General features: G+C 47.9%; 1 protein-coding gene across 2 annotated transcripts in view; it reads right to left on the bottom strand.

Moving 5' to 3' along the window:
* KIF5A (kinesin family member 5A) overlaps positions 1–25931 on the bottom strand; it is a 28900-nt gene extending 2969 nt beyond the window's left edge. The window contains exons 1-29 of one of the 2 annotated variants that reach the window (XM_060025077.1): positions 25503–25931; positions 14435–14522; positions 14267–14340; positions 13766–13870; positions 13465–13513; positions 12977–13032; positions 12641–12728; positions 12228–12352; positions 11547–11651; positions 11074–11222; positions 10819–10967; positions 10371–10546; positions 9523–9591; positions 8941–9147; positions 8490–8636; positions 7691–7879; positions 7208–7325; positions 6769–6833; positions 6550–6659; positions 6101–6202; positions 5535–5595; positions 5214–5285; positions 4947–5051; positions 4378–4398; positions 2136–2352; positions 1751–1904; positions 1352–1434; positions 916–943; positions 345–459 (exon numbers count right to left, since the gene is read on the bottom strand). In XM_060025077.1, the coding sequence (XP_059881060.1) occupies positions 381–459; positions 916–943; positions 1352–1434; positions 1751–1904; positions 2136–2352; positions 4378–4398; positions 4947–5051; positions 5214–5285; positions 5535–5595; positions 6101–6202; positions 6550–6659; positions 6769–6833; positions 7208–7325; positions 7691–7879; positions 8490–8636; positions 8941–9147; positions 9523–9591; positions 10371–10546; positions 10819–10967; positions 11074–11222; positions 11547–11651; positions 12228–12352; positions 12641–12728; positions 12977–13032; positions 13465–13513; positions 13766–13870; positions 14267–14340; positions 14435–14522; positions 25503–25631 (3120 nt within the window). In that variant the 5' untranslated portion in view covers positions 25632–25931 and the 3' untranslated portion in view covers positions 345–380. The remainder of the gene's footprint in view (positions 1–344; positions 460–915; positions 944–1351; positions 1435–1750; positions 1905–2135; positions 2353–4377; positions 4399–4946; positions 5052–5213; positions 5286–5534; positions 5596–6100; positions 6203–6549; positions 6660–6768; positions 6834–7207; positions 7326–7690; positions 7880–8489; positions 8637–8940; positions 9148–9522; positions 9592–10370; positions 10547–10818; positions 10968–11073; positions 11223–11546; positions 11652–12227; positions 12353–12640; positions 12729–12976; positions 13033–13464; positions 13514–13765; positions 13871–14266; positions 14341–14434; positions 14523–25502) is intronic. The other variant, XM_060025078.1, reaches the window with a different exon arrangement.
* Between the last annotated feature and the right edge of the window lie 72 nt (positions 25932–26003).

Here is a 26003-nt window from a genome sequence, read left to right as displayed (position 1 = left end):
TCTCCCAAGGTCTCCTAATAACCACTAGGTTCTGTGACCTGTGTTGCGGCTCTAGATGGACACTGCCCTTGCCCACTTCTTTTGACATGTTGCAGCGACCCCTAGTGGCATAAAGGCGGTACTGTGGTTCCCACTACGGCCAAGCACAAGGGGGGAGGGGAGGCCAGTGCCTAGGGGACACCGGGCAGTTCTGATGTAGCCCCTGGGAGGGGACGGCAGGAGTTGAGGGACAACTATATAGTAAAAGTTTTGAGATGATTTAAAAAAAAGCAGGAGAAACAAAGAAGCTGAGGGCAAGAAAGGAGGCAACCTGAGGCTGGTCAGAGGAAGCGGCCTGAAACTACCTGAAAGTGCAGGTATGCAGCAGCCCGTGTGGGAGATTAGCTGGCTGCCGTCTCTTGGTGGAGAGGGAACAGCTTGGCCTGGTCATCAGCCTCGTAGCCGCATGGCAGGTCACTCCTGGAAGAAGAGACCCAGCATAATCACAGCATTGTCAGCTCCGTATAAATGACAGCATTCCTGTCACTTTGCTCTCTCAGCATCCCGGTGAGATAATGAAGGGCAGGAATACAGGGCAAATCAAGGCCAGAGAGATAGAGCTGACTTGCCCAAGGTCACAAAGTTCCCCAAAGTAGGAGGGAAACCCAGGTCATCAGACGTCCATGGCGTTTTCTCCCAGCCCCCATAGCTGGCATGGGGAGGAACCACAGGGAGAATTGGAGGAGGGGACAGTGTTCTACACCGAGGCTGGGGGTGACTGGACCTCCTGGACAACACAGTGATGGCGAGAATGGTTCTCATTTCCTCCTCCTTTCCCCAAAGTCTCCAGCGAACCTCTAAGTAAGGCATGAGGGAAATGTAACCATTTCTTCTGGTCCCACCCAGAGAGCCCAAGAGCAGTGGCAACCGGCGTACCTATTGTCATTGATATCTGTGGCATTTCCTGAAGAGAACATCATGGAGAACACAAGATTGGAAGAAGGAAAAAAGAGATTGGGTGTTACTAACGGTCTCCTCAAACCCTCTCTCATCCTAATCCCTTGGAGAAAGAGGTAAGTGTCTTGGCAACATAGCTGCCATCTGGGTCTGTGGCACTCGTCTTAAACTACCCCAAGCTGCATCATTATTTTGTTTGAGAAAAAGCCTCCCTCAGCCCTCACAGAGGAGAGGAGAAGGGGAAGGGAAGGGAAGGGTTGGGACAGGCACGTGACCAGAGGAATCCACTTCTAAGCGTCCAAGACCCTGAAGGGATGCAGTGTTTGAGCTGTAGGTGCAGGGTCACTTACTTTTCTGATACTTTTCAACTTGCCCTGGGGATCCCACAGGCTGGTTACCCATCTTTTTCACTCACCATTGTCCATGTTGGCCTTCTGGTAGGAAGCCAAGGGGGCTCCAGAAGATGTGGCCCCACTGCTGGTACAGGAGTTTGCAAAGCTGGATGGAGCAGAGGAGAGAGATGCAACCTCTGGCACCCACCTTCCACTATTCCGAGGACCACTGATCCACACTCACCCTCAGGGATGAAGCCATCCACCCCTCCCATCCCCAGAGACCAGAGGACAACAAACATGGCCTCAGGCTGGGAGGGCAGATGCCCACCTTCTAATCAAAGGTGTGAAGTTGAGAAAGGGTTAGAAATGAAGCTACTTAGGAAAAGAATTAAGTCTCACCCAATAATTAACCCAGTCTTATGCCTTATAGGGTGCAGAGAGCCTTGGGTTGGGACTTCAGCCCGCCCACGGTCACTCACTACATGTCTGAGGTGGAGCTAGGTGCCGCCTGCAGGTACAAATTCTGGTAGTTCTGGAAGAGGCTGTTGGTGTAACTGATGCACTCAGGGCTCCGGGTGCCATAGGCGTTGGTGGGTGAAGATGCTGGGTAGTGGCCAGGCCGGACGGGTTTGGCTGCGGCAAAGAAAGGAAAATGACCGTGAAGAGGCTATTTGTTACCTTGCAGTTGCCCTGCAAGGTCATTTAGCTAGAGCTGAACTGAGTTGCAAGTAAGGTAATTCACTTTTCTACTGTTTTGTAGTGGTGGTGGGGTGAGGCTGGGGTGGGGTTACACTGAGGAATTTGCTGGGTTCCCCCAGGTGGTGATCCCTCCCGTACGCCTGTTGACGCCCACTCCCCACTCACCAATCTGGGCAGAATGGCCCCGTTTGCTGGAGCTCTTGTACCGAACGGCCTCCTTGATGCGGTCCACCTCCTGCTGGTACCGACGCTTGTCCTTCATGGCGCCCTCCTTGGCCTCCTTCAGTGCACCCTCCAGGGCCTTAACTCTCTCAGCCGTAGCCCTAAGTCGTTTTTCCAACTTAGGAAGCTCACAACGCAGATCTGCATTGTCACGTACCAGCTGTGGGACGAGCCCCGGCGAAGAGGCGGGGAGAGAGGCGAACAAGGCAGCGGAGTCGGGGGTGAGGGTGGGAGAGAGAATAAGGAAAAGTCATGTCAGGGAAGGTGGAGACCATGTGGTTTCCTCCAAAGGCCTCATTCCCTTTACCTAATTGCTGTTCTGGCCAGTTCTTTCCTTCTCCCTTTAGCAAACGGTGGTCAGGCATTAAAAAGTTCCATCATTTTCCAGGCAGCAAAAACATGCCAACTCCTCTGTAGCCCAGAACGCTTGGGAGAGCAAGAGTTCCAGTCTCCTCCTGGCCTAAACACCACCAACCCCCCAATATCTCACAGCTGGTGCCAGACCAACAGCCCCAGGGCAACCATGGGAATGAGGCCCCTCCCCCTCCCCCAGAGATGACTCTGTGGGCATGCACAGGGCGAGGCAGCAAGAGCACAGTAGCAGTTTGGAGGGTGGAGATGGTGTTGAGTGCAGGTTAGGTGCAGTGTAGAGCAGGAGCAGAAGCTGGAATACAGGAGCCCACGCACCACACACACACGCACACACACACAGACACAGATACACATACACACATGGCCGCCCCATAGGAAGGAAAGAAAATGTTTTGAAGTCTCACAAACATTTGTGCTCATTACCTTCATGTTCAAGGATTTCCTGGGCTGTCCCTCTCCCCATTTAAATTAAGCTACAGCGTGGTATTAACCACCTTGCATCCAGAAAAGACTTCCTGATCTTTTTACAAGGTTTCACACAATGACTAGGGCCCTACAGATTGCAGGAGGAGCCGGCCTTGGAAGATATCAGGTAAATCAGTGCAGCAGGGAACACTGGGAGAATTGTCCCTTTAATTTTGGACAATCTACAGATTATAAACAATGTTTTGCTGTGACAATAACTTAGCTTAATTTGTAATAGGGTTATGGCCCTGGCTATTTAAGATTCTGTTGACTGAGAGGTTTCTACATCACTCATGTTTTCCTTTCTAGTCTTGTGTCCCCTGAGGTAGGATATTAGGAGTCCTCTCTCCTATAGGTGAGTAGCTTTTGGTCTTTGAGACTTAGAACAGAGGCAGAGCCTTCACGGGGGAAAAGGAAAACAGCCTGTGATGTCCTGAAATGTGCCACAATGTGGATGAACCTGGAGGACATTATGCTAAGTGAAATGAACAAGTCACAAAAGGACAAATCCCAGATGATTCCACTTAGGTGAGATTCTTAGAGTAGTCAAAGTTATAGAGACAAAGTAGAATGGGGGTTGCCAGGGGGTGGAGGAGCAGGGAATGAGGAGTTCTTATTTAATGGGGATGGAGTTTCAGTTCTACAGGATGAAAAGACTTATCTCTGGAGAGGGATGGTGGTGATGGCTGCACAACATTACAAATGGATTTAAGGCCACCGAATGGTGCACTTAAAATGATTAAAGGTCATACATTTTATGTTATGTGTACTTTACTACAATGACAAAAATTGGGGAAAAAAAGCAATGTAATATGCATTTGGATTAAGAAGGAAAATGAACACAGAAATGAAAAAGAATGACAAAACCGATTACAAAAGTTTCTTCCCTTTCAACTTTTCTATAATGTTGTTCACACTGTTTTATAATAGGTAAAGGGGGAAAGATGGTACTAAAGCCCTCTGCAGGTCGAAATAAAATAAATAAACCCTGTGGACTACCACTGGGCCACAGTTCTAGGATTTTCTTCATTATTTAAAAAAATAAGAAGATGTACTGGGTATTTACTATATATGCTGGGTATGGCACTGGGAAGAAAAGAAGTTGAAGCTGTAGTTTAATGAGAACGTGAGTTTAAAACGAATTTTAAGGTGGATTCGAAAAGAAGGGAATGAAGCATAGGTTAGGGTTTATTTTACGAATCAGTTAAAAGAGCCAGTTGACAGTCTGTTGCATCTGTCTTCAAGGCTCAGCTATTTGGCGCTAGCCAGGGTGATCCTTCTATGTATGCCCCAAACATTTCCTGTCCTGACTCCTTTGGACTGCCCCTTCCACCTCCCCACCCCATACCTTTGAAACCCAGTCTTCCACCTAAGGAACCGCAGCAGCAAGGAGGGGGATAGAGAGGCAGCAACTTAATACACAGGAGTTTTCACTGGCCCTGACCAGGGGCCAGTTGGGCCGTCTGAGGACATCATGTAATTGCCCTGTGTGCCTGCCCCAGGCCTAGGCAGAGGGAGTCCTCTCCATGAGAGAAAGCCCAGCTTCCTGACTTCTTGTCTCTCTGCTCTCCGTCTCTGGCTAACGTCTGACCAGTATCCCTTGTGTACGGTCACGGCCCCATGCCTCTGAAACCTCTATCAGTTTCAACCTTTCCCTCCAACAGCGTAGGCCTGGGGAATTCCACTTTGAGCAGAGGCAGGCTGGGAGCTTTGGGAAAGGGAAAACAGGCATAGAACCAAGAACAAGGTAAAAGTGGAACCAAATACGGGATAAAGAAGGGATTTGTAGGAAAGGGAAAAGGGAAAAGTAAGGAAAACATGCAAGTAGATTTTCCTAAATCCAAGGGCTTCCAAAGATTTAGGTATCCTAGGTTCCCGGCCTCAAGAGTTCTCTTCACCCCTTACCCTCACTCTTACCTGTTTGTGAACCTTTGTAAGCTGTTCCAGGTTGTTCTCAAGAAAGGAAATCTTCTGCTTTTGGGAGTGAATCCCCCCACTGTCCTCGGGCTCCATTTCTGCACTCTGATGAGAGACAGAGGCAGGGGAAAGGTGTGGCTGTCCTGAGGCCAATCAGGTCCCACCCAGACCAGGTCCAGCCAGCCCCACTGAAGGCCACAGGGTCTGGAGAAGCCTGGGGAAAGGGGGAGGATATGGGGGCTTGGGAGACCCCGAGACGGCACTCACTTTCTTGACTCGAGTCGTGACGTCTTGAACGAACAGCTTGCGAAGGTTGTGGAGGGTCTGGAGTTCCCGGGCCTGGAAACAATGATGAAAAATTGGGGTCCTCCAAATACCCGGTCACCGTTCCCCCTCCCAAATTACTGGACCCTTCAGTCTCTCTAGACAAATGAGTCACTCATCCTTTAGGAAAAGGTGCGTCCTGATCATGCCACAGACTGACTCTGCAGAAAGGCTAGGAGGAATGGGGTTAGGAAGAAATCGGGAGGAAGAACTGAAGCCCTCCACCCATACCCTGTTAACCTGGCAGGGAAGGAAACCACTCACAACTGTCTCCTCCAGACCCTTGAGGTCCTGCTTGGACTGCTCGTGTCGCTCATACAGAAATCTGGAGGAAGAGGGAAACAGAAGAATCCCTCAGGGCCTCCCTGCCTCCCTCTATCCTCCCTCCTCCATTCCTTTGATCTATATTTTATTATTATATATTACACAAGTTACCCATGTTCACAGTGCAGAAATTAGAAAAGAAAAAAAAAGATAAGTAAACGAGTTCCATAAAAAGCCCATGATTCTACTACTTACAGATCAAACCACCGGGAACATTCTGGTGTCCATCCTTCCAGACTCTTCCATGCATGCATATCCCACATAACTGTTATGGGATTACACCATTCCTACTGTTTGTAACCTGCTTTTTACGCGTCACAAAACATCCCCCACATCCTTCCATGTCTGCTAATATTGAACAGAAGCCTCCCTTTTTCCCCCTTCCCCACCCCATCGAACTGTTCTTCTGAGGCACTTGCTTCCTGTGGTCACCATATTCACATCTAGATTGTGTCTTGCCTCTGCAGCATGTCTGAGTAGGGTCTGCAGGCAGACCCGTCACTCACGTCAGCTCCTGGAGTTTGGTGCTTTTCTCATGTTCTTCATTCTTCAGCTTCTCATAGTCAGCCTGAAGCTTCTCCAGCTCTAACTGGAGCTTCTGATTCAGGCTGCGGGGGGCAAAGAGGTATTGGGGAGAACAAAAAGACGTCAGCAAGAGGCAAAGGGAAGCCCAGCTCCTCAAACACTTTCTTTCTTCTATACCTTCGGGTATCAGAGGCAGACTCAGGCCACTGCTTCCATGACAGGGTGAGGGGCCCTGAGCTATCTAATCAGAATAGCCTTGCAGATAGGGACTAGTCCTCACTCCTTGTACCTCCTGGAGTTGGGCTGTCATTGTCAGGGGAATGACACATGGAAGGTAAAGAACCGGATCCTGGTGCAAGAGGGAGCATCTGAGTAGGCACAGCAAGGGGAGGGGACCAGGTGGAGATGAGCCTCCCTGGGGAACTCTTACTCTTTGAGCTCGTCAATGGTCTTCTGCTTCTCATTGATCTCATCCCGGAGCCGGGCCAGCTGCCGGTGATGGGCCTCCCGGTGGCTGTCCATCTGCAGCTCCAGGGCCTTCTGCAAACAACCCCACCCCAAGCTCAAAGCTAGACTCCCAGACACCCGCTCAGTGAGGACCAGCACAGCCCTGCTGGGCTCCAGTCCTCCCCACGCCTTCCCCACTCACCTTCACATCTTCTGAGTCCTGTGTGTCTGGCTCCTTATCCTTCAGGGCCACTTCATGCACAGTTTCTGAGGGAGAGAGGGGAAGACAGCTTACATCAGACCTACCTCCTCCGGACAGAACTTCACATTGTGACCAGAGCTCCAGGCACAGCAAGGCACGTCCACCCAGAATGGGCCCACAGGGATGTTCTTCTGGGTGAGGACGGTCCAATTTCATACAGCAGGGACACAGAACAATGCAGGGTTTATGGTTCATGGAAGCTGAGCTACGCGCAAGAGCGTGCTAAGCGGCATGTGAGTTGGACTCCACGATTTCAGTCTAATGCTTTGGTGAGTGTGCCGTTGGGTGGTTTCCTGTGATGTTTGTCACTTTCCCTCCCTGTCCCCTCTGCAATCTTAGATCCCAGGATGGGGGGGTTGGACGTTTAAGAGGGCCTCACCCTGGGCTTGGAGCTTGGCCAGCTCATCACTCAGGGAGTCATAGGACTCTTCCAGGTGCCGCTTCTTGAGCTCCACGCTCTGCATGTATTCCGTCAGGGAGCGGATCTTGGCCTCATGCTGGTGGGGTGAGGGTTCATGAGAGGAAGAAGATGGATGCAGCAAAGGACCCAACTCCAGGCAGTGCAGACCTCCATAAGCTCCAGCTCTCCTCCCTTCCTGCTACACCTCCCATGGGGATGCAGGGTCGAGGGACATTCCTCTGGAGACCCTTCCTTTAGACCCTCTTGGATCAGAGGGCAGTACCCCCCGATCCTTCACTTCTCTAGCCTGGACCCTCTCATGCTTCCCCCCAGCTCTTCTGTCCTTGACTTCAGTTGACCCTAGGCTCTTGACATAAACATGGGTGCTAGGAGTTATCCCATAAGCACAGAGTTGCCCGTCCTCTCCCATGGCACCCAAAGGCTCTGGACCTCTGCACTCACCTGGGAGATGAGAAGCTGGCAGGATGAGAGCTCCCGCCCAGTCACTTCCATCTTGCGGTGACATTCGACCTGGAGGTTCTCCAGCTGCCGGCACCGTTTTACCACAGACTTGACTTCGGATTTGATTTTGCTGATGTAGAGTCGGGCCACAGTGAACTCCTCCTCGATGGCCCCGCTGATCTCCACCGGCTGTGGGAGAGCAAGGGAGGGAGGAGGTGCCTCTCTGCTGCCGGGAAGCCCTTTATCCATTTCCTTCTACTCGGCCTAGCCCCCAGGCACACACACCCAGAGACACAGGGACTCGGGTGGGACGGGTATGTTCCAGATGACTTCTAGCAGCTCTGTATCACCTGTCATTTCACACTAAATCCCTCTCTCTGTGCTTAAAGATCCAATTCTGACAGTCACCTTCTTTCATCCTGTAGAGCAATAGGATATTCTGTAGTCAAACTGACCTGCTTGATCACCCAGACGGGTCACTGTCACTGCCACAGATCTGCATATGTCATTCCTAACTGTGTGCTCCCATCTCCAAATCCTGCTGTAAGCACATCTCCACTGCTTCTTTATTCAGCAATGTGAATTTCAGTTGGTGTGTGGATTTAGAATGTGTATTTCAGTTGAGTCTATGCAAACCTCTACCTGCTTTCCTGTGTCTAGTTTGCAGGCATGTTTCCTGGATCTTTGGCACCCCGCCTTCCCAGTATCCCTGAGGGCCTGGATTGTCTCACCGGCACCTCCCACCAGGGCCCAGAACGAGAATGACCTGAACAAGGCTGCCGCCTCTTTCTCCACTCACCAGCTTAATCTCCCCGTTGCCCACGATGACACTGAACTCACTCAGGTCCTTCATCAGCCCGTTCAGCACCTCAGCAATTCGTTTTCGTTGGTGTCCACTGACCTCCTGTAGCCGCTGCAACTCAGACTCCAGGGACAGCATGGTGGCCTGGGGACAGCCCTTCAGGTCATCCCATCGCCATCTTCCTGCTCCCCTCCCCAGCCCAGGCGGAGGCCTCTCCCTTCATGCATGACCCTGATGGCTGCGATGAAGAGAACACAAGCCCTGCAGAAGGGTCTGGAAGAGAGAGGGGTCAGAAGGGCCAAGTGCAGTGGCGGGATGGGGGAGTGTCCCACGACACACTGAACGGCAGTGCAAAGGTGCAAACGTGATCCTGACCCATCAGGAAGCAGAGGTCCCTTTGGATGTGGAGGATGTTCTGAGGCCAGGGAGCTCCGAGCCGGCTACTCACCACCTTCTGAGACAGCTCATCCACCAGAAGCTGGTTCTGCTGGCTCTTCTCCTCCACCTCCTGGGACTTTTGGTCGTAGTTCATGGCCAGCTCCTCCAGTGCCTGCAGCACCTCCTTCACCTCGTCCTTCGCGGCGTCGTTCTCCGACTGCAGGTGGCTCAGCTCCTGCTGGACCTTCTCATTGTCTCCTCGAGTGGACACCAGCAGCTGCAAGGGAGGGGCGAGCCACATGAGGAAGTCCTCTGCCGGCGACCACTTCCACGGCCCCTTGGTCTGGGGAAGCTGAGACCCCCACCCAGGTATAGGTCTAGGAGAGAAGCAAGGGCCAAAGCAAGAGTCAAGAGGAAGTGGGCTTTCCGCTTCACAGAAGTAGGGCAACAGAATGAAGAAGCACCCAGACTCCGGCATCCGTGCTTTAAGCAAAACCCCAATTAAGTTTCCAGATTTCTAGAGTCTTGGAGGGTGACTCAGCCCTAAGCAGAATGCCCCTTCTTCCATCTTATCAGGGAAAGGTCTTTTTGATGCCTTTCAGGGGTGAACACACAACCCTCTCCTCTCGTGTCTTGCCCTCCTTCCCATTACCTCTTCCTGGTCCAGCATCTGCTGCTTGAGCTTCTCTATGAGTTGGCTCTGCTGGTTGATCTCATCATCCTGTTGGAGGCAAAAGGGGTAAAGGCGGGGTGAAGGGAGCTACTCTTTCCAGTGTAGACTTACAGGGTTGGGGTACACGTGGATCCTGATACAAATCCAGCTAGTTTAGGCTTTGATTTAGAAACTCCACATCCTAAAAAAAGAAAGGGGTCTTTCCCTCGGCTTCTTTCCTTGACCCCTGCCCTCATTTTTTTAATCCCTTTCTTCCTAGAAGTTGGTATAACCTTGACAATGCACAGCAAAAGCCTTTAAATGTTCATATCCTTTAACTGAGAAATCCCACTCTCGTGCTCCATTCTAATCAAATCATTCCAAAGCAAAGTCTTACGCACAAGAGACAAAGATAGTCATTTCAGGGCGATTTATAATAGCAAAAACAACCAACCAACAAAAAAACAAACAAAAAACCCTAGAAGGCCTGTAACTAAGTAAATGGTTAAATACATTCTGATAAATGGACTGTTAGGCAGCTGTTTTAAAACACTTTTATGAAGAGTTGTTAACAAAGTAGGAAATTGCTCATTATATAATGAGGAATGGAAAAATCGGATGCAAAGTTACATATATGGTATCATCTCAATTGCGTGGCTTTATTTCTGAATGGTGGGAGGAGATGATTTAAATTTTCTTCTATGTATTTTTATTTATCTTCCACATTTTCAATAATGAACATTCATCTCTTTTAAAATCAGAAAAACAGCAGGATAATCTACTTCTTTAATCCCTCACTTACCATCCCACTGGGCTCTCACCTCTGTGCCCTGCCCGACTGTCCTTACCTTGTCATCAAGCTGCTTGTAGAGGCGGCGGATCTCCTCCTCATACTTCTGCCGCTCCTCAGGCGCGATGCGCACCACGATGGATGAGTTGTCGTTCACGGGCGTTTCCTCACAGAGCTCAGCTCCCAGAGCAGCATCCTCCCCAGCCAGGCGCTCCGTCTCTGGCACGTCCTCTCCTGGCAAAGGGGTGGAACAAGGTGAGGGATGGGAGAAGGGACAGCTGCATCCGAGGGTCCTTCCTCCCTCACTGTACAATGCAGAGACCTCCAGGCCTCCATCTCTCTTGCCAAATGGACCGTCAACCTTTCGGGGGGTGGGGGTAAAGGCAGTCAAGCCGCTCTCGCTTTCTCTCATGACTGCTCTACTGCACCCCTCCGGAAACGCAGCCCCCCTTGGAGATCGTAGGAGCCCTCTCTGGCTCCCTGCACCCACTGGACCCGTTGCTAACCACTGCGCCACCGGCTCAGCTCTGTCTCCAGCTTTGCAATCGTCTCCTTCTGAGCCTTTGTCTTCTCCTTCTCCTTCTCATATTTCTTCTTCCACTGCTCGGCAGTCAACTCCAGATTCACGGAGGCAGTGTTCTTAATGGTCTTTGCCCTGGAGAGGAGAACGAAGAGATGAGACCTCCATTAAGGCTCACAAGACCCTGAGGGGAGAGCGCTGCAGGGGCTGCGGCAGGGAGTTAGGGGACCCTGCCACCGACCGCTGTCCAAACATCAGGGTGGACTTGGTCTCCGCATCATTGTAGTTGGACGGTGAGCAGCAGATGAACATGGTTGTCCGGCAGTTTCCTCCCAAGGAGTCCTGGAGAATCCGTGTCATTTTGCTGTCACGATATGGAACGTAGCTTTTCTGGGGAAAGAGAGAGGCCGCAAATCAGAAAAAAAAATTCAACGGGGGAATCAGAAAGGATGGTGGGGGAGTTCCCTGGTTGCCTAGTGGTTAGGCTTCCGGGCTTTCACTGCTGTGGCCCAGGTTCAATCCCTGGTCAGGGAACTGAGATCCTGTAAGCCGCATGGCACAGCCAAAAAAATTTAAAAAATAAAAATAAAGAAGGGACGGTGGTGCTGACTAGGGGCGGAGCAACCCATGAACTGGCATGATGAGGTGGGGCATTAGGAGAAGGCAGAAGACGGGGTGGGGCTTGAGGGCTGCGGACACCTAAGGAGCACTCACTGTGCCCTCAGCCAGCGCAGAGATCACGTTCCCCAGAGCTGACAGGGACTTGTTGATATTCTTGGCCTCGTCCAGCACGGCTCCCTCTGCTCCAGTCTTGCTGACCTACCAGGGCACGAAGGGGTGAGTATGTCGTGAGCGGCTGCAGAGGGAGTGGGCTCTCCCCACCTCTTCTCCACGTAAGGTGGCTTAGTCCAAGGAGACGGGGAGAGGGAAAGGACAGAGAAGGCCCTTCCTCTGTTTCCCTAAACGCTCTTGCTACAGACCTCACCACACACACACACACACACACACACACACACACACACACACACACACACACACACACACACACACACACACACACACACACACACACACACACACGTTATATGATTCCATTTATGTGCAATGTCCAGAAAGTCAAATCCAGAGTCAGAAAGTAGATTAGTGGTTGCCAGGGGATGGGGGAGGGGAGAAGAGGGCATGACAGTCAACAGGTGGTGAAAATGTTCTGGAATTAGTGGTGATGACGCACAACCTGCCAAACATACTGAAAGTCACTGAATTATATGCTTTAAAAGGGTGAACTTTATGGTATGTGAATTCTAGCTCAATAAGAAAGTTATTTTGATTTACAGAAAGGCCACCCCCCTCCAAGGCTTCCTTCCTTGCCCACCCCACCCCGACAGGACCCCCAACCTTCTCGCTCCCTGCCAGGTCCACTAGATACAGCTTCCCACTGAGCTTCTGCTCGGTCTCCATGTTCTCCTGCTTGATGTTGATGAGGAAGATGCTATGGCTTCGAGAGCTGTGTTCATTCATGTCTGTAGGAGGGAGGATGAAACAGTCCCCGTACCACCCCCTGCGTAACGGAAGCCCTCAGCCCCGGATTCCACGGACCACTGCCTCCACCCGCCAAGAGAGGGGGTGTCCGTCGGGACTAGCCTAGCCCCTACGTCTCCCCGGCAGCAGGTCTCAGGGTCACACAGACAAGCGTCCCTCGTCCTCTGGAAGACACAGCCTTCCCTTGCTCACTTTCGCGTCCCTCAGCCCCAGAGGGCACAGAGGAGAGGCAGACCCCACGGTCAAGATCCCCTTATCTCCCCACTCACTGGTGACAGCCACATGACGATTTGATTTCCCTTCATCAATCACATCTAAAATTTCTTCTGGGCTGGACACAAAGCGCTCAGTACAACCCTGTAGGGGGCAAATGGACAGTGACCCATGCACTTTGATCTGCAAATTAAATTACCTGCACAGTGACCAAATGACCTCTCAAGACGGTGCCTCTTCCCGGGCTCCGGACTCTCCCCAGCCCCTTGGCATGTCTCACCCCACCAGGATGTCCGCCCTCCAACTTCTGGGTGGGCCTTTGGTCTACCGTCCTCCTACACCTGCACTCTCAATACACTGGCCCCACCTGGGTGTCCCATCCCCACTCTCACCTTGACAAACGGCACTCGGTTCTTGTCCTCGTGCACAGACAGATTTGTCTTGGTCACTGAATCAAGACAATTTAGGGTGAGCAAGGCCAGCACTTCCAGCCCCCCACCTCCCCAACCCCTGCACGCTGCAGTCTACTCGGATGGTGGATTCCTCTATGTGCAAGAGGGAGGAAGACTCCCCTGTGAAGATTAAACCCCCTGCACGCGCTGAAGGCTGTTTTTCCTCCTGCAGGATTCCAGCCCCAGGGCTGCAGCTAGACTCAGGCTGTTTATATGTGGGCCTGGGCATCTAAGCTCATCTTCTGACCCTTTCGGTTTGGGAAATTCTTGGTGAGTGGAGGCAAGGGACATGAGTACAAGTGTGTGTGTCCTTGTGTGCCTGCTGCATCACTCGCCAAACAGTACCAAAACCCAAGAGCCCAAAAGCAATGTGATCTTTCTCTTCCTTGCCCTCCTCACCCCACTCTCCGGGGTTAAACACCACTCACCATCCAGAAGGTCGCGGATTTTGTCCAGGTAAATCTCAAAGTAGGAAACCTGGTTGGGGAGAAAGGAGAAGTATGAAGTGAAGAGGGCCTATCTTAAATCTGATACAGGGATCTCAGGCTAACGCAACCCACTCAAATGGTGGTGGTGGGAGGGAAAGGGCAGAAGAGACTATGTTGGCAGAGAAGAACTTAGGTAACCAGGGTGGAGAATAAGTTGGGGTGCCAGGATCTCAGTGGGTTCATACTAGATCTTCCCCTCCCAGTCCCATAAGAGGATGCCCAGCAGTCATGCCCTGATCACCTTGATGTGGAACTCAAGGTTCTCATCCATGGAGTAGATGTGGTTGAAGATGTCTTGGGCAATTCGAGGAATGATTCCCATCAGCTGAGGGTCGTGCAGCTTTCCCTGGGGAGTAAGGGTATTCTGGAATGAGGCTGGGCTCAGGAGGGATCAGACAACTTGGCGGTATGCAGATGAACACAGAGATAACAGCTGCTAAGGAGACTATCCTAACTTAGGGGGTGGTCACTACCTTTTAGTGGAAGGAGGAGGGACGTGAGCAGCTCTCTGGACTTTCATTGCTGCTGCTTTTCCAGGTGAAAAGAAGAAAACTGGAGTAGTGGAAAGGAGGGTGAACTGCAGCAGGCTGAAGGGATTCCATTAAACTTCCACTATAACGCTGCCCTCCGTTCATCCTCTGTACCAGGCAGCCCTCAATTTCTAGATCTTTCCCTACTGAGATTCCTTGGCCTCCTATTAACACTCCCAGCTCCTCATTCCCATAAAAGTCAGAACCCTCACCTCCATAGTATGTGTCTTCCCTGAGGATGTCTGTCCATAAGCAAAAATGGTGCCATTGTAGCCAGCAAGGACATCTGAAGAGATGGCAGAGAAAGAACACTGGTAGAGAGGAGTGGGGTAGGGAATGAGGAGCCTGAAAAAAGTACATTCTAAAAATACATTCATTACCTTTGACAATCTGCATGGCACACGCATGGTAAACTTGCTCCTGAGTCGTGTTTGGAGGGAATACACGGTCGAAGATATATGGCTTCCCCTGGAATGGAAATAACAGATGGCAGACATCAGCAGGCAGGTGTGAGGGAGGAGAAACACCCGAAAAGGCACCCGTTCTTCAACCTTCTGTACACGTGGACAATTATGGGGATGAGGGAAACCAACGAGAGGCAAAATTTAGTACTGACATCAGGAGTTGTGTCTGTGGGGTAGAATGTCATTGAGGAGTGTCACACAGCGAGACTGCATGAGTGGATCTCAGTCTTGGTGTGATGATTTAGCACTCACCATCCCAGACCCCCAGCCTGGGAAGCCAAATGGGAAAAGACAAGAGGGCCACAGGCTGTGGAGAGTGAAGAACAATATATTAACATTAAAAAATCTACCACTGGGGGCTTCCTTGGTGGCGCAGTGGTTGAGAGTCCGCCTGCCGATGCAGGGGACACGGGTTCGTGCCCCGGTCTGGGAGGATCCCACATGCCGCGGAGCGGCTGGGCCCGTGAGCCATGGCCGCTAGGCCTGCGCATCTGGAGCCTGTGCTCCACAACGGGAGAGGGCACGGCAGAGAGAGGCACGTGTACCGCAAAAAAAAAAAAAAAAATCTACCACTAAGTTAAAAAATATCTTCCTCAATAGATCCATATGTCCTGATATGAAAAGGTGTTGAAGATGTATTAAGTGAAAGACGCAAAGTTAGGGACAGATGTATAGTATGTTGCCTATTGTGTAAATGAAATACACAAATACCGAACTACTGAGCTGTTGTGGAAATATTAACACAAGCTCTCTCTTTGTGAAAAGAATATATGAAATCAGAAATATTAGGTTTCTGACTTCCCTGGTGGCACAGTGGTTAAGGATACACCTGCCAATGCAGGGTACACAGGTTCGATCCCTGGTCCGGGAAGATCCCATATGCTACAGAGCAGCTAAGCCTGTGCGCCACAACTACTGAGCCTGCGCTCCAGAGCCCGTGAGCCACAACTACTGAAGCCCGCGCGCCTAGAGCCCGTGCTCCGCAACAAGAGAAGCCACTGCAATGAGAAGCCCGCGCACTGCAATGAATACCCAATGCAGCCAAAAATAAAATAATTAATTAATTAAAAAAAAAAGAAATATAGATCTCCCTTTAGGGAAGCAGCTTTAAGTTAAGAGAAACTGTGAAGCAAGTCACTCAGACCTCCAAGTACTTTGTTTAATTCAGATAATATGTTATAAATCACATGTGCTGATAAGAATGCTAAAGATACAAAATATTTACAACCCAGGGAGCCAAACAGAATATATTTGCTATCTAGTCATATTAAAGGGAAGATCTCTGGTAAGATTAAATGTGACTATGCTTGTTCTCCATCATAAGTGACAAACTACTCAGTCGTGTTTTCCCGTCATTCGGTATAAAGAGACTATGACTTAGTTGTCAAATTATTTTACTAGAGTCCATCTTTCTTCAACTGATATGTAAACCTTCAGATCTATGGACACCAGAGTTTGGGAGACACGTTTTAACTAATTAAGAAAAGTCATACTTTATTATAAGGTGTATTTTTGGATCCTGGGACATAATAGGTCCTTCAATTTATTCATTCTCTATCCAATCACATTATAAAATATCTTATTAATGTTATTAGCTTCTTTGTTCAGTCTTTTGAGTTACCAAGTATGAAATCATATGCATGTAATAGTTTTGTCTCTTTCTTTCCACTGTTAATACCACTTATTTTACTATTTTATCTTAGAGTCCCCCAAACAACATTAAATTGGGATCACTGGTTTCCTTTTTACTATGATGTATGCTATTGGTGTCAAATAAACAGTCTTTGCGGTTCAAAAAAAAAAAAGAAATCATAAAAGTTGGCTAAAGCTGAAGATGTGGGTCTAGGTATAGCTACAATATTGCATCAACATGTGGAGAATTTTTTTCCAGAAGGAATTATATAGAAGTATTAACGTACCGCAAAAAAAAAAAAAAAAGTATTAACAGTGGTTATTTGGGGGAGAGAAACTGGGAGAGAGGAGGCTTTCATTTCTCAGTCTGTATCCCGGAAAGTTTACATTTTTAAACCATGTACAAGTGTTTTGTTTTGTCTTGTTTTATTAATGCCAAAGAGAGTGAGATGATAGTGTATTATTTTGTTTCCTTCTTTTTACTTCTCTGCAAAAAGGAAAATATTATTTATACTAATAAATATTTTTTAACATTAAAAAATTTTTTTAAATCTGGCTTATGATAAATATCTACCTGGAATATTTATCTGGTCTCTGTGGTGAAAGATTCTGAAGCCCAAAAAACAGAATCCACAAAGAGAAAGAAATTGTGAAGGTGCTCTCTACAACTAAGGGAGTACTGTAAACTGATAGAGGCTTTCTGGAGGACGATTCTATTAAATATTTAAAAGTCCATGCTGGTCATACTCTGTCCCAGCGATTTCAATGCTAGGAATTTATTTTATGTGTGTAGCACACTTGCTTAAGCACTTAAAGATGTGTGTAGAAGGGTGTTCACTGCAACCGTTTGTATCCAAGAAAAACTAGAAACAGTTCAAACATCCATCAAGAAGATATCGGGTATGATACCTCCATAATCTACCCCCATTAAAATGAGCAAGGTTGGGGCTTCCCTGGTGGCGCAGTGGTTGAGAGTCTGCCGATGCAGGGGACACGGGTTCGTGCCCCGGTCCGGGAAGATACCACATGCCGCGGAGCGGCTGGGCCCGTGAGCCATGGCCGCTGAGCCTGCGCGTCCGGAGCCTGTGCTCCGCAACGGGAGAGGCCACAACAGTGAGAGGCCCGCGCACCGCAAAAAAAAAAAATGAGCAAGGTTGGTTTACATATATTGACATGTCCAAGACTGATCATGTGAAAAAATAAAAACAATTTGTATAATGTGATTATACATTTTTAAAAAGTATATGGATAGAACAGTCTTAGAAAAAAGACACGTAAGACTGTATATAAATCTGTTAATGGTGGTTATGACTGGAGAGCAGAATGACAGGAACTTATGCTTACTACATTTTTTCTGTGATATGTAAATATTTTACAATGACAATGTATTACTTTGAAATTAAAAAAAGAAAATAGAATAGGTGATGTTACAGAAAAATGTGTAATGACAAGGTATGCACAAAATAATTTTAAGAAAAAAGTGGTTTTTAAAATAGTATGCAGTATAAAAAAACACACACAAAAGAGTATATGAAGGATTAGTCCATGTCTGTAAAAAAAATTATATATATGTATATATGTATAGCTTGCACAGAAAAACGTGTTAACAGTATCTATCCTTGGACAGTGGGATTTTAGGAGTTTTTTGCTGTTGTTGTTCTTTTTGATTTAGATTAAAACTATTCCAAAATGAAAATACATAATTTTTAAATAAGAAAAAAATTTAAACAAAGATATTAATATTCTTACTACATAAAGAACTCTCATAAATTAGTAACAAAGGACAAAACTAACCAGAAAAATATAGACAAGGGTTAGGTACTAACAACAGAAGAAGAAATACAAATGTTCAATAAACATAAAGATGATCAACATTTTTGAAGAAAAAAACAGTAACATCATTTTTCACCTATCAAACTAGAAAACAAAAACTTAATTGTAATACGCAGTGTAGATGAGGGTTCAAGGGGGTATAACTTCTTCGAAAGGAGCATGCTCATTCTTTTCTGGTAGGACAGTACATCCATACTTCTAAGGGGCAATTCAAATTTGCATAATCAAAATCCTTGGATTGTACATATCCATTGACCCAGATATTCTAATCCTAAGAATTTGTACTAGGGGAATATTTGTAGCAAATATTTAGCTACAAGAATGTTTATTATCAACACTGCTTATAATAATGAGAAATTGAAGACAACTGAAAGGAGTTACATTTAGGGGACTGGTTAATACAAGGAATTGATTACACTATGGCATGTACATATATTTTATTCTTTGCTGCTATTTAAAATGATGTCATACATATATACACTACTATGTCTAAAATAGATAACTAAGGAGAACCTACTGTATAGCACAGGGAACTCTACTCGGTGCTCTGTGGTGACCTAAATGGAAAGAAAATCCAAAAAAGGGGGGATACATATGGCTGATTCACTTTGCTGTACAGCAGAAACTGACACAGCAGTGTAAAGCAACTATACTCCAAAAAAAATTTTTTTAATTAAAAAATAAAATGATGTCATAATAGAACACCAATAAATCTCAAAAAGGAGTTGAGTGAAAGAACTGAAACTCAAAGAGCACATACTGTATTATTCCTTTTATATCAAGTTCAAGAATAAACAACACTTATTTGTAGTGACAGAAGTCAAAGTAGCGGTTGCCTTGGGGTGATACTGACAGGAAGAGGGCAAAAGGGAGCTTTCAGGGGCAATCAAAATGCTCTAGATTTCAATCTGGGTGGTGGTCACATAGGTGTCAAAATATGTTATAAAATTCATCCAGCTGTTTGCATAAGATTTGTGCACTCACTGTATGTAAATTATACCTCAGTAAGTGCTATCATAAAATATCACATCACAAAATGATGTGATAATGGCTCTTAAAATATGAATTACGCACAACCTCATTGTTTATAAGAGAAATGAATATTAAGACTATAAAGTAGCATTTTAACCTATCAAAGTGGCCAAAATAAAATAGTTTGACGATGGGACTTCCATGGTGGTCCAGTGGTTAAGGCTCCATGCTTCCACTGCAGGGAGCATGGGTTCGATCCCTGGTCAGGGACTTAAGATCCCACATGCATGCAGTGGCCAAAAATAGTTTGAGGATGCATTGCACTGGCTGGGCCCTTAAATATACATATGGTCGTTCAAGTGTTTGTAATAGCAGATGACTAGAACAACCCTAGATATCCACATCCATCAATAGAGACCTGGCTAAATAAATTATGGCATGTCCCTACAATAAATTATACAGTTGTTAAAAAGAATGATATCTGTGCTGATATAGAAGGATCTCCAAGACTCATTGTTAAGTAAAAAAAAAGCAAGGTACAGAACAAAATGTATAGTATGTATACTATATGTATATGTATATAAAATGTATAGTATGCTATCATTTGTGTTAAAACAAAGTGCATGCATGTATATATGTATTTGCTTGTAAATGTATGATATTCTTTTAGAAGGATCCACAAGAAACTGGCCATAAGGCTGCCTTCTGAAAGGGGAACTGGGTGGCTAGGAAAGAGGAGTAGGAAGGAGGCTTACTTTTCATTGTATATCTTTTTATATCATTTGAATTTTGTCACATGTGCATGTAAGACATTAAAAAATTAACTTAGTTTTCTTAATAAATAAAATTATGTAAAATATTTAATGATGGTGAAATAGTCATGATATTTTGTTGGTGAAAAAAGAGGTTATAAAACAATATAGTTTATGATACACTTTTATTAAAATTATTATATGTATATATGCAGGAAAAAACTACTGGAAACAAATACATCAAATTGTTAACAGTATTTTTTGGGGGGGTGGGATTTTGAGTGAGTTTTAGTTTCTTCTATGTGATTTTCTTTGTTTTTAACTTTGTCAACAATTAAAATATATTAGTGTTGTAATCAGATTATGATTATGTTTAGAATTATTAAAGAAAAATCTACCTTGATTATTTTTAAGATTTGAGTGAGTTTATGAATTGTTCATAGGACTTTTGTGAATTTTTCACCCTTTTTATCTATACCGTTCGTCATTACACTTCATTACAAAGAATAAAATTCTTATTACACAGAATAAAATCATACAGTGTTACAATAAACAGATTTTAAGTGGCCTTGACGCCTCTCCTTCTAAGTGGTAATATCTTTCTTTCAATTTGTTTTATTCTATCCTTGATCCTTGATTCTTGAATTGTAATCTAACTCAATATTTCTCCCATCCAGTGGCCAAGAAATAGAAACAAACAAAACATGTCCATCTCAGGCCAGTGACTCTCACCTCTTCTCCACCAATGATGTCTATCCGTGCTTCTTGAAGCCAGGCATGCAGCCAAAGGGGATTAAACATAACTCTCAAGCCAACCTCGCTGCTCCCTTCTTCCCTTCTGGGAACGTGGGGATTAACTCTCTCTCTCTTCTCTAACACTCCCAGTTACAGGATTCCAGAGGGTGCTGTGGACTCAATGAAATGGAGGGCGCTCTCCAAGTGCTGAAGGTACTTATTGCCCAAGGAACTCCTTTTCCTCAGCCTAGGCTGGGAGGAAGGAAGAGACCAGAGAGGGAGGAAGGGTGGCATTCTCGGAACCATGAGGATAAAAAATATCCAAGAGCTAAAAATGGGTGCACTTAGTAATCTCGTGAGCAGAGAAAGCCATGGATACAATTCTAGGGTTTCTGGGAAGGCCTTCTACCACTTCCCTCCTCTTGGTTGAGCCCTTGAGTCCCAAATCTAGTTCATTTCTTAAGATTTTTATATCTGTTGAAGTACAAATGTCTTTTGATTTACTATTGATTACAGCCACGGTGAACTCGTTTTGTCAGATCTTTTTATGAGAATAACTAGACCAGTGGTTTTCCACTTTTTCCACTTCTAGACTGCTCACATGGGAAGCATCACCATTATTCACATCTTTCATGACATATTTATTCTAAGTCAGACTGTAGTACATTGTGGGAGATTTCTTATCAGAATCTGGGGAAATGTACGTACAGTTAGCAAAAGCCATTTCTGATGCCCCCTCCCAGGACTCTGCCCAGGCCACTTTTCAGCCTGGATCACTGTGTAGACCAAGTGTTTCCTGAAAGCAGGGATTCCCTCTAAATCCTCAACATCAAGCATAGTCCCTGGCCCACAGGATGCTCTTCGTAAATATTTGTTAAAGAAGCACAGATATTGATGGAAGAAGAGAGCAAGAAGATACTAGGGACCTGGATGTTTGGATGAAACAACCAGTAAGAGGGGAAAATGTTAACCACTGCCCAGTTGTGCCAAAGGTTAGCTTGTGGGGAGACAGCACATATAAAATGATAATAACATCTAACTCTTATTGGGAGTTTATTATGTGCCTGTCACTGTGCTGAGCAGTTTATATGCATTATCTCATTTAATGCTCACAGCAATCGTAGGAAGTAGGTACAATTATTACATTTTATAGATGCGAAAACTGAGATTCAGAGAGGTAAGGTAGCTTGCCCAAAGTCAAACAGCTGAGAAATGGTAGAGCAAGGTTTCAAACCCAAGCAGTCTGATTCCAGACCCACACTGCCAAAGGGATCCCAGAACTGACGTACCAACACTGCGTCAGATCCTTATCGTGGCTTTTCCTTCCCCTACCCCACCCGCCCCCCTCCATGTGGGCATTTCTCCAAATGTTTCTGGACAGAGCTAAAGCCCTTCATCACTCCCTTTTGGCAACCTCACCCCCTTTTTCAGAAGAATGCAGTTCTCCCACCCATCTTCTCCAAGGAGCCTCCCTCACCATCTCTACCTCCAGGTAATAATCCAAGACTCTGTGACTCAGTACAGCGTCAGGGACTAGAAGACTGTTAGGTCAGAAACACTCAGGGAGACCCTCCACCTTCGAGGAATGCCTCTGAGCTCCACTATGTCTCCACCCACAGCAGTCTAAGCGCTCCTCAGTGCCTATTCCAGAGGGCTTCTCTTCAGAGTCCCCCAACCCAGGACTCTGTTCTCCTCTGACCCACTCTAAGCTACCTTGTCTCCTGTCCAACTGTGTTTCCCAGCACTTTCTGGAGTTTTCCACTGTGTGTGCTGACTAAAGCTAATGGGAGGGCCTAAGATCAGGGGTCCAAAGACGACCAACCTTTTCAACCTTTGCTAAAGCACTTGGTAGAGGCTGAACTTCAGAGCACCAGGACTGATTTCCATAGTGACACCCCTGGGGATTGTTGCCATGGTAATGCTGGAGAGACACTGGCCACAGTGAACATTACCTCCCCTCTCCATTTTCCTTTACAGACTCGCCCAAGGCTAAGGGGAGACTACTCCCTCTCTTCAGACATCAAAGGAATCCTGAGCCACCTCAAACAATACTGACCCTGTTCCAATAATCCTGCCGGTCCCAACCTGGCTTTTCCAAATGAGGTACTTGGTGACCCTGCTTTTCTGCCTCCTTAAGAACCCACTTAACCATCAGGAGACCTAAGGGAGGTAGAATGTGGTAGATACTTGAATGAGGGAGGGAGGGAGGGAGGGAGGGAGGGAGGGAAGGGGAGGGACAGAGGAAGTTGGGGGGGGGGGCGGAGAGGCTATGTGTTTCCCTGCTGTCATCCCTCCCGTGTCTGGTATAGATGCAACAGCTCAGACACCAGGCACTCTGCCCACCAAGACCAAGGCAGAGAGACACTTAAAGGGGTCCACTTAAAAAGTCACAGCGGATTCTGAGTGACCCAAAGAGCAAAACAAGGTACATAGCACACACAGACAGTGACCCAGACACCCTTCTACTATGACTCAGGCCATTAACTTGGGCAAAGCTCCATCCCCCAGATTCCTGGGAGAAGTCATGGGGGGCCAGTGTGGATATGGCTCACAGGGCTGTCTTCCCAGCTTATTCTCCTACATTTTGCCAAGCAGAAAAGCCCATGAACATTAGGGACTCTGTAGCCCAGAGCTAGCCGCAGTGCAGAGAGGAGAGCCGTCAGAGAAAGGAGCAGGGGTTGGGCTTGGAGAGATTAGCCTCTCCCACCTTCATCCTTCCCTCACCTTCCCAGACATCCTGAAGCTGCTTGCTCCATGAATTCCTCAGTTTCCCACACACTGGTCCCCAAAGGGAGCTAGAGGGAGAGAGAAGAAAGGGAATGGGAGATTTCTTTCCCTTGTTGGGACCCTCAAGGCACTCCTCAAAATCACTTCTCCTATAGCCCTCATCCTCCGGAATGAGGAATGAATAGAAAGGCTGGGAAGGCAAGCTCCAAGGATGCTGCCTGAGACAAAATGGCCCCCCCATAAGCACTTATCTTGGCAGGAGAGATTGACAGGAAGGGCTAGGGCAAGGGAAGATACAGAGCAAGACAAAGGTACAGGCCTGCAAACATCAGGCAAAACAGATAAGGAAGGAACAGCTGTGGAGTAAGATAGAATCTGAATTGGCAGGGGGCCCTGGGCCTCTCTTCATCTCTCCTCCCTCCCAACCTCCACCACGTCTCTCCTGTTTAGCTAGGCAAATCGGACAGATCAACACAACTCCTCCCAACATCACCCCATGCCCTGCGCCCACCGTGCCAGGATGGATGGCCCAGAGAGCCTAAAGGAGTTGGTTCAGATTTACCTAAAAAACCCAGAGCAAGGAAGCTAGCCTTAAAAGTGGAAGCCTTTTGTGCATTTGTTCCTCTGTAACTACCTTTCTCCTATTTCTCAGCCTTTATGTCTCAGGGGGCCCTCAAGCTCTAACTCTCACAGCTAACGCCCACTGTCCAGACTATTCAGGGAAGAGGCCCCGAGGGTTGATCCAGGCATTATTTTAGCCTGGCCAGACTGACCAGACTGCAAGGTCTAACGTCCCTGAGACAAAGAGAAGCAGGGGCCCTCTCTATGTGGCAAACACACACATACATAAGCACACACACAGGGCGAAAGCACCCACTTGAGTCCATAGTGTGGGTGAGAGAGCCTGGTGATGGACTAGGGCCCTTAGGGACAGGACATGTAAGCAAGTCTCTTCCTAAGGCATGTTTACTCAAAGTCCCAATCTCACTGATTCAGAAGGCCCAGGCTCCCTCCCTTTTTTTCCCTTCATTCTTTTAACAAGCATGCCCTGTGCCAAGCACTGTGGATCAAAGACACATAAGAAGTGCCCCTGACCTTGAGGATGGTCCTTATATGGGCCTCTCCCTTCTCAAACTGGCTACAGTTTCCTGGCCCAGCACCCCTTAAGCCTAACTCCCTATTGGACTGAACCCCAGATCTTTTCACCCCATAGCCTGACAGTCCCAACCAATCTAGGAAAGGAGGGGTAGGTGAGGAATTCCCTAGGAATTCCTTTGGAGCCATCACAGATAAAAGTCCAGAACAGAAAACCGTGGAGGCAATGTGATACAGAAGGAAAGACGTGAGCTTTGGAGTCACAGATTTAGGTTCAGATCCGTGAATTAACAGTGTGACCTTGAGAAAGTCATTCAACTTCTTTGGGCCTCAATTTCCTCATCTGTAAAGTGGAAATATTAATACCTTCTTCAGAGTGTTGTTTTGAAGATTAAATAATATATGTAGAGTAACAAGCACACAGTAAATACTAGTTCTCCTTCTTAACAAGGCCTCTTCCATGGGTAGGGGCTGTCATGATGAGGTAGAGGAGATGGTTTGCTACTTTTTATTGGATCATCAAGAGAAAGGATGAATACGCAACTACTTGTTAGGATCTCAGGGTTTGGTTATTTTTATTTGTTAGGGTGAGCTGAGGGGTCTGAAATCCTCCTCCTACTGTACCTGGGAGAGAAAGGCAGACATTTCCTTAGGACCCAGAGGCTCCCCCACCAAACTGGGTGTGGCACCAACATATTTCTTTCTCTGAAAACCCTTCATCAGACCTGTGCCCTCCCCCCAAGTCCAGGCTGTAACTACTTCAGGGAATGATGGAGGCCTTGATCCTAGAGTCCACTCTCATTTATACCTCCGCAGAGACCCTGGACTGCCCACCTCTCATCTAGCCCATCCACTAGTCTCCCCCTTCCTGGGAGGTGGGGGGTAGAGATCTGAGCCAATAACAAAGGGAAGATGCGCTTTCCCTAGGGAAGAAGGAAAACATCAGAAAAACATGGGACTGGCTCTAGGGGTGGGGACGCTGCAGAGCGCAGCAAAGGGGAATCCGGTCCCCTGATCGCGGGAAAGTAGCCCCCTCTCGCTCTGCAGAGACTCGGACGCCGGCCTGGCCAGGCCACACCCAGCCATCCTGATGCAGGGAGAGGAGGGGCTGCGGCGAAAAGGATGGAGGATGAGCGGTGGAGAGAGGGCGCAGAGACAGGCAGGGGCTGAGGCTCGGCAGGGGAAAAGATTCAGCCTCCCGCCCCCTCTCCGAAATTCCCTCCAGGGGCGGCACTCACCCCAATAACGACGCTGTCGTCCCCTTGGAAAATGGGGATGAACTTGTCCCCCCGCAGAATCTCGGCCTGGTTTAGGGGCCGAAATCGGCAGAGCACCTTGATGCTACATTCGTTGTTGGTCTCGGCCATGGTGGTCGCCGGTGTCGGGCTGGGGCACTTCTTCTGCTGCAGGGGCGTATGTGCTCCGGGGGAGAGGGGCTCAGCTGAGGCCCAGGCGGAGGACAGGCGCTCGGTCTCTGGGGCTCAGAAAGGCGCGGCGGGCGCCTGGACGAAGGCTGGGGAACAGGGCCGAGGCGCGCTTCCTCGCTCCTGCGGCACCGGGATGCGGGAGACCTGGGCGTCTGGTCCTCTCTCGGCGCTCTGCCTCTCCGCCCCTTGCGCTGCAGCGCGGCGCTGCGGGCCTGGGCGGGGCGGCGATGGAGGAGCGGGGCGGGGCTTCCTTCGCTGGGGGATGCCACGCCGCGGCGCCCACCGCCGAACCGCAGCGCCTCTGCTCTTTTC

This window comes from Delphinus delphis, chromosome 11, assembly GCF_949987515.2.
Source record: "Delphinus delphis chromosome 11, mDelDel1.2, whole genome shotgun sequence".
Lineage (NCBI taxonomy): Eukaryota > Metazoa > Chordata > Mammalia > Artiodactyla > Delphinidae > Delphinus > Delphinus delphis.
The sequence above is the reverse complement of the archived record's forward strand: the minus strand, read 5'-3'. Positions and strand labels throughout refer to the sequence as shown.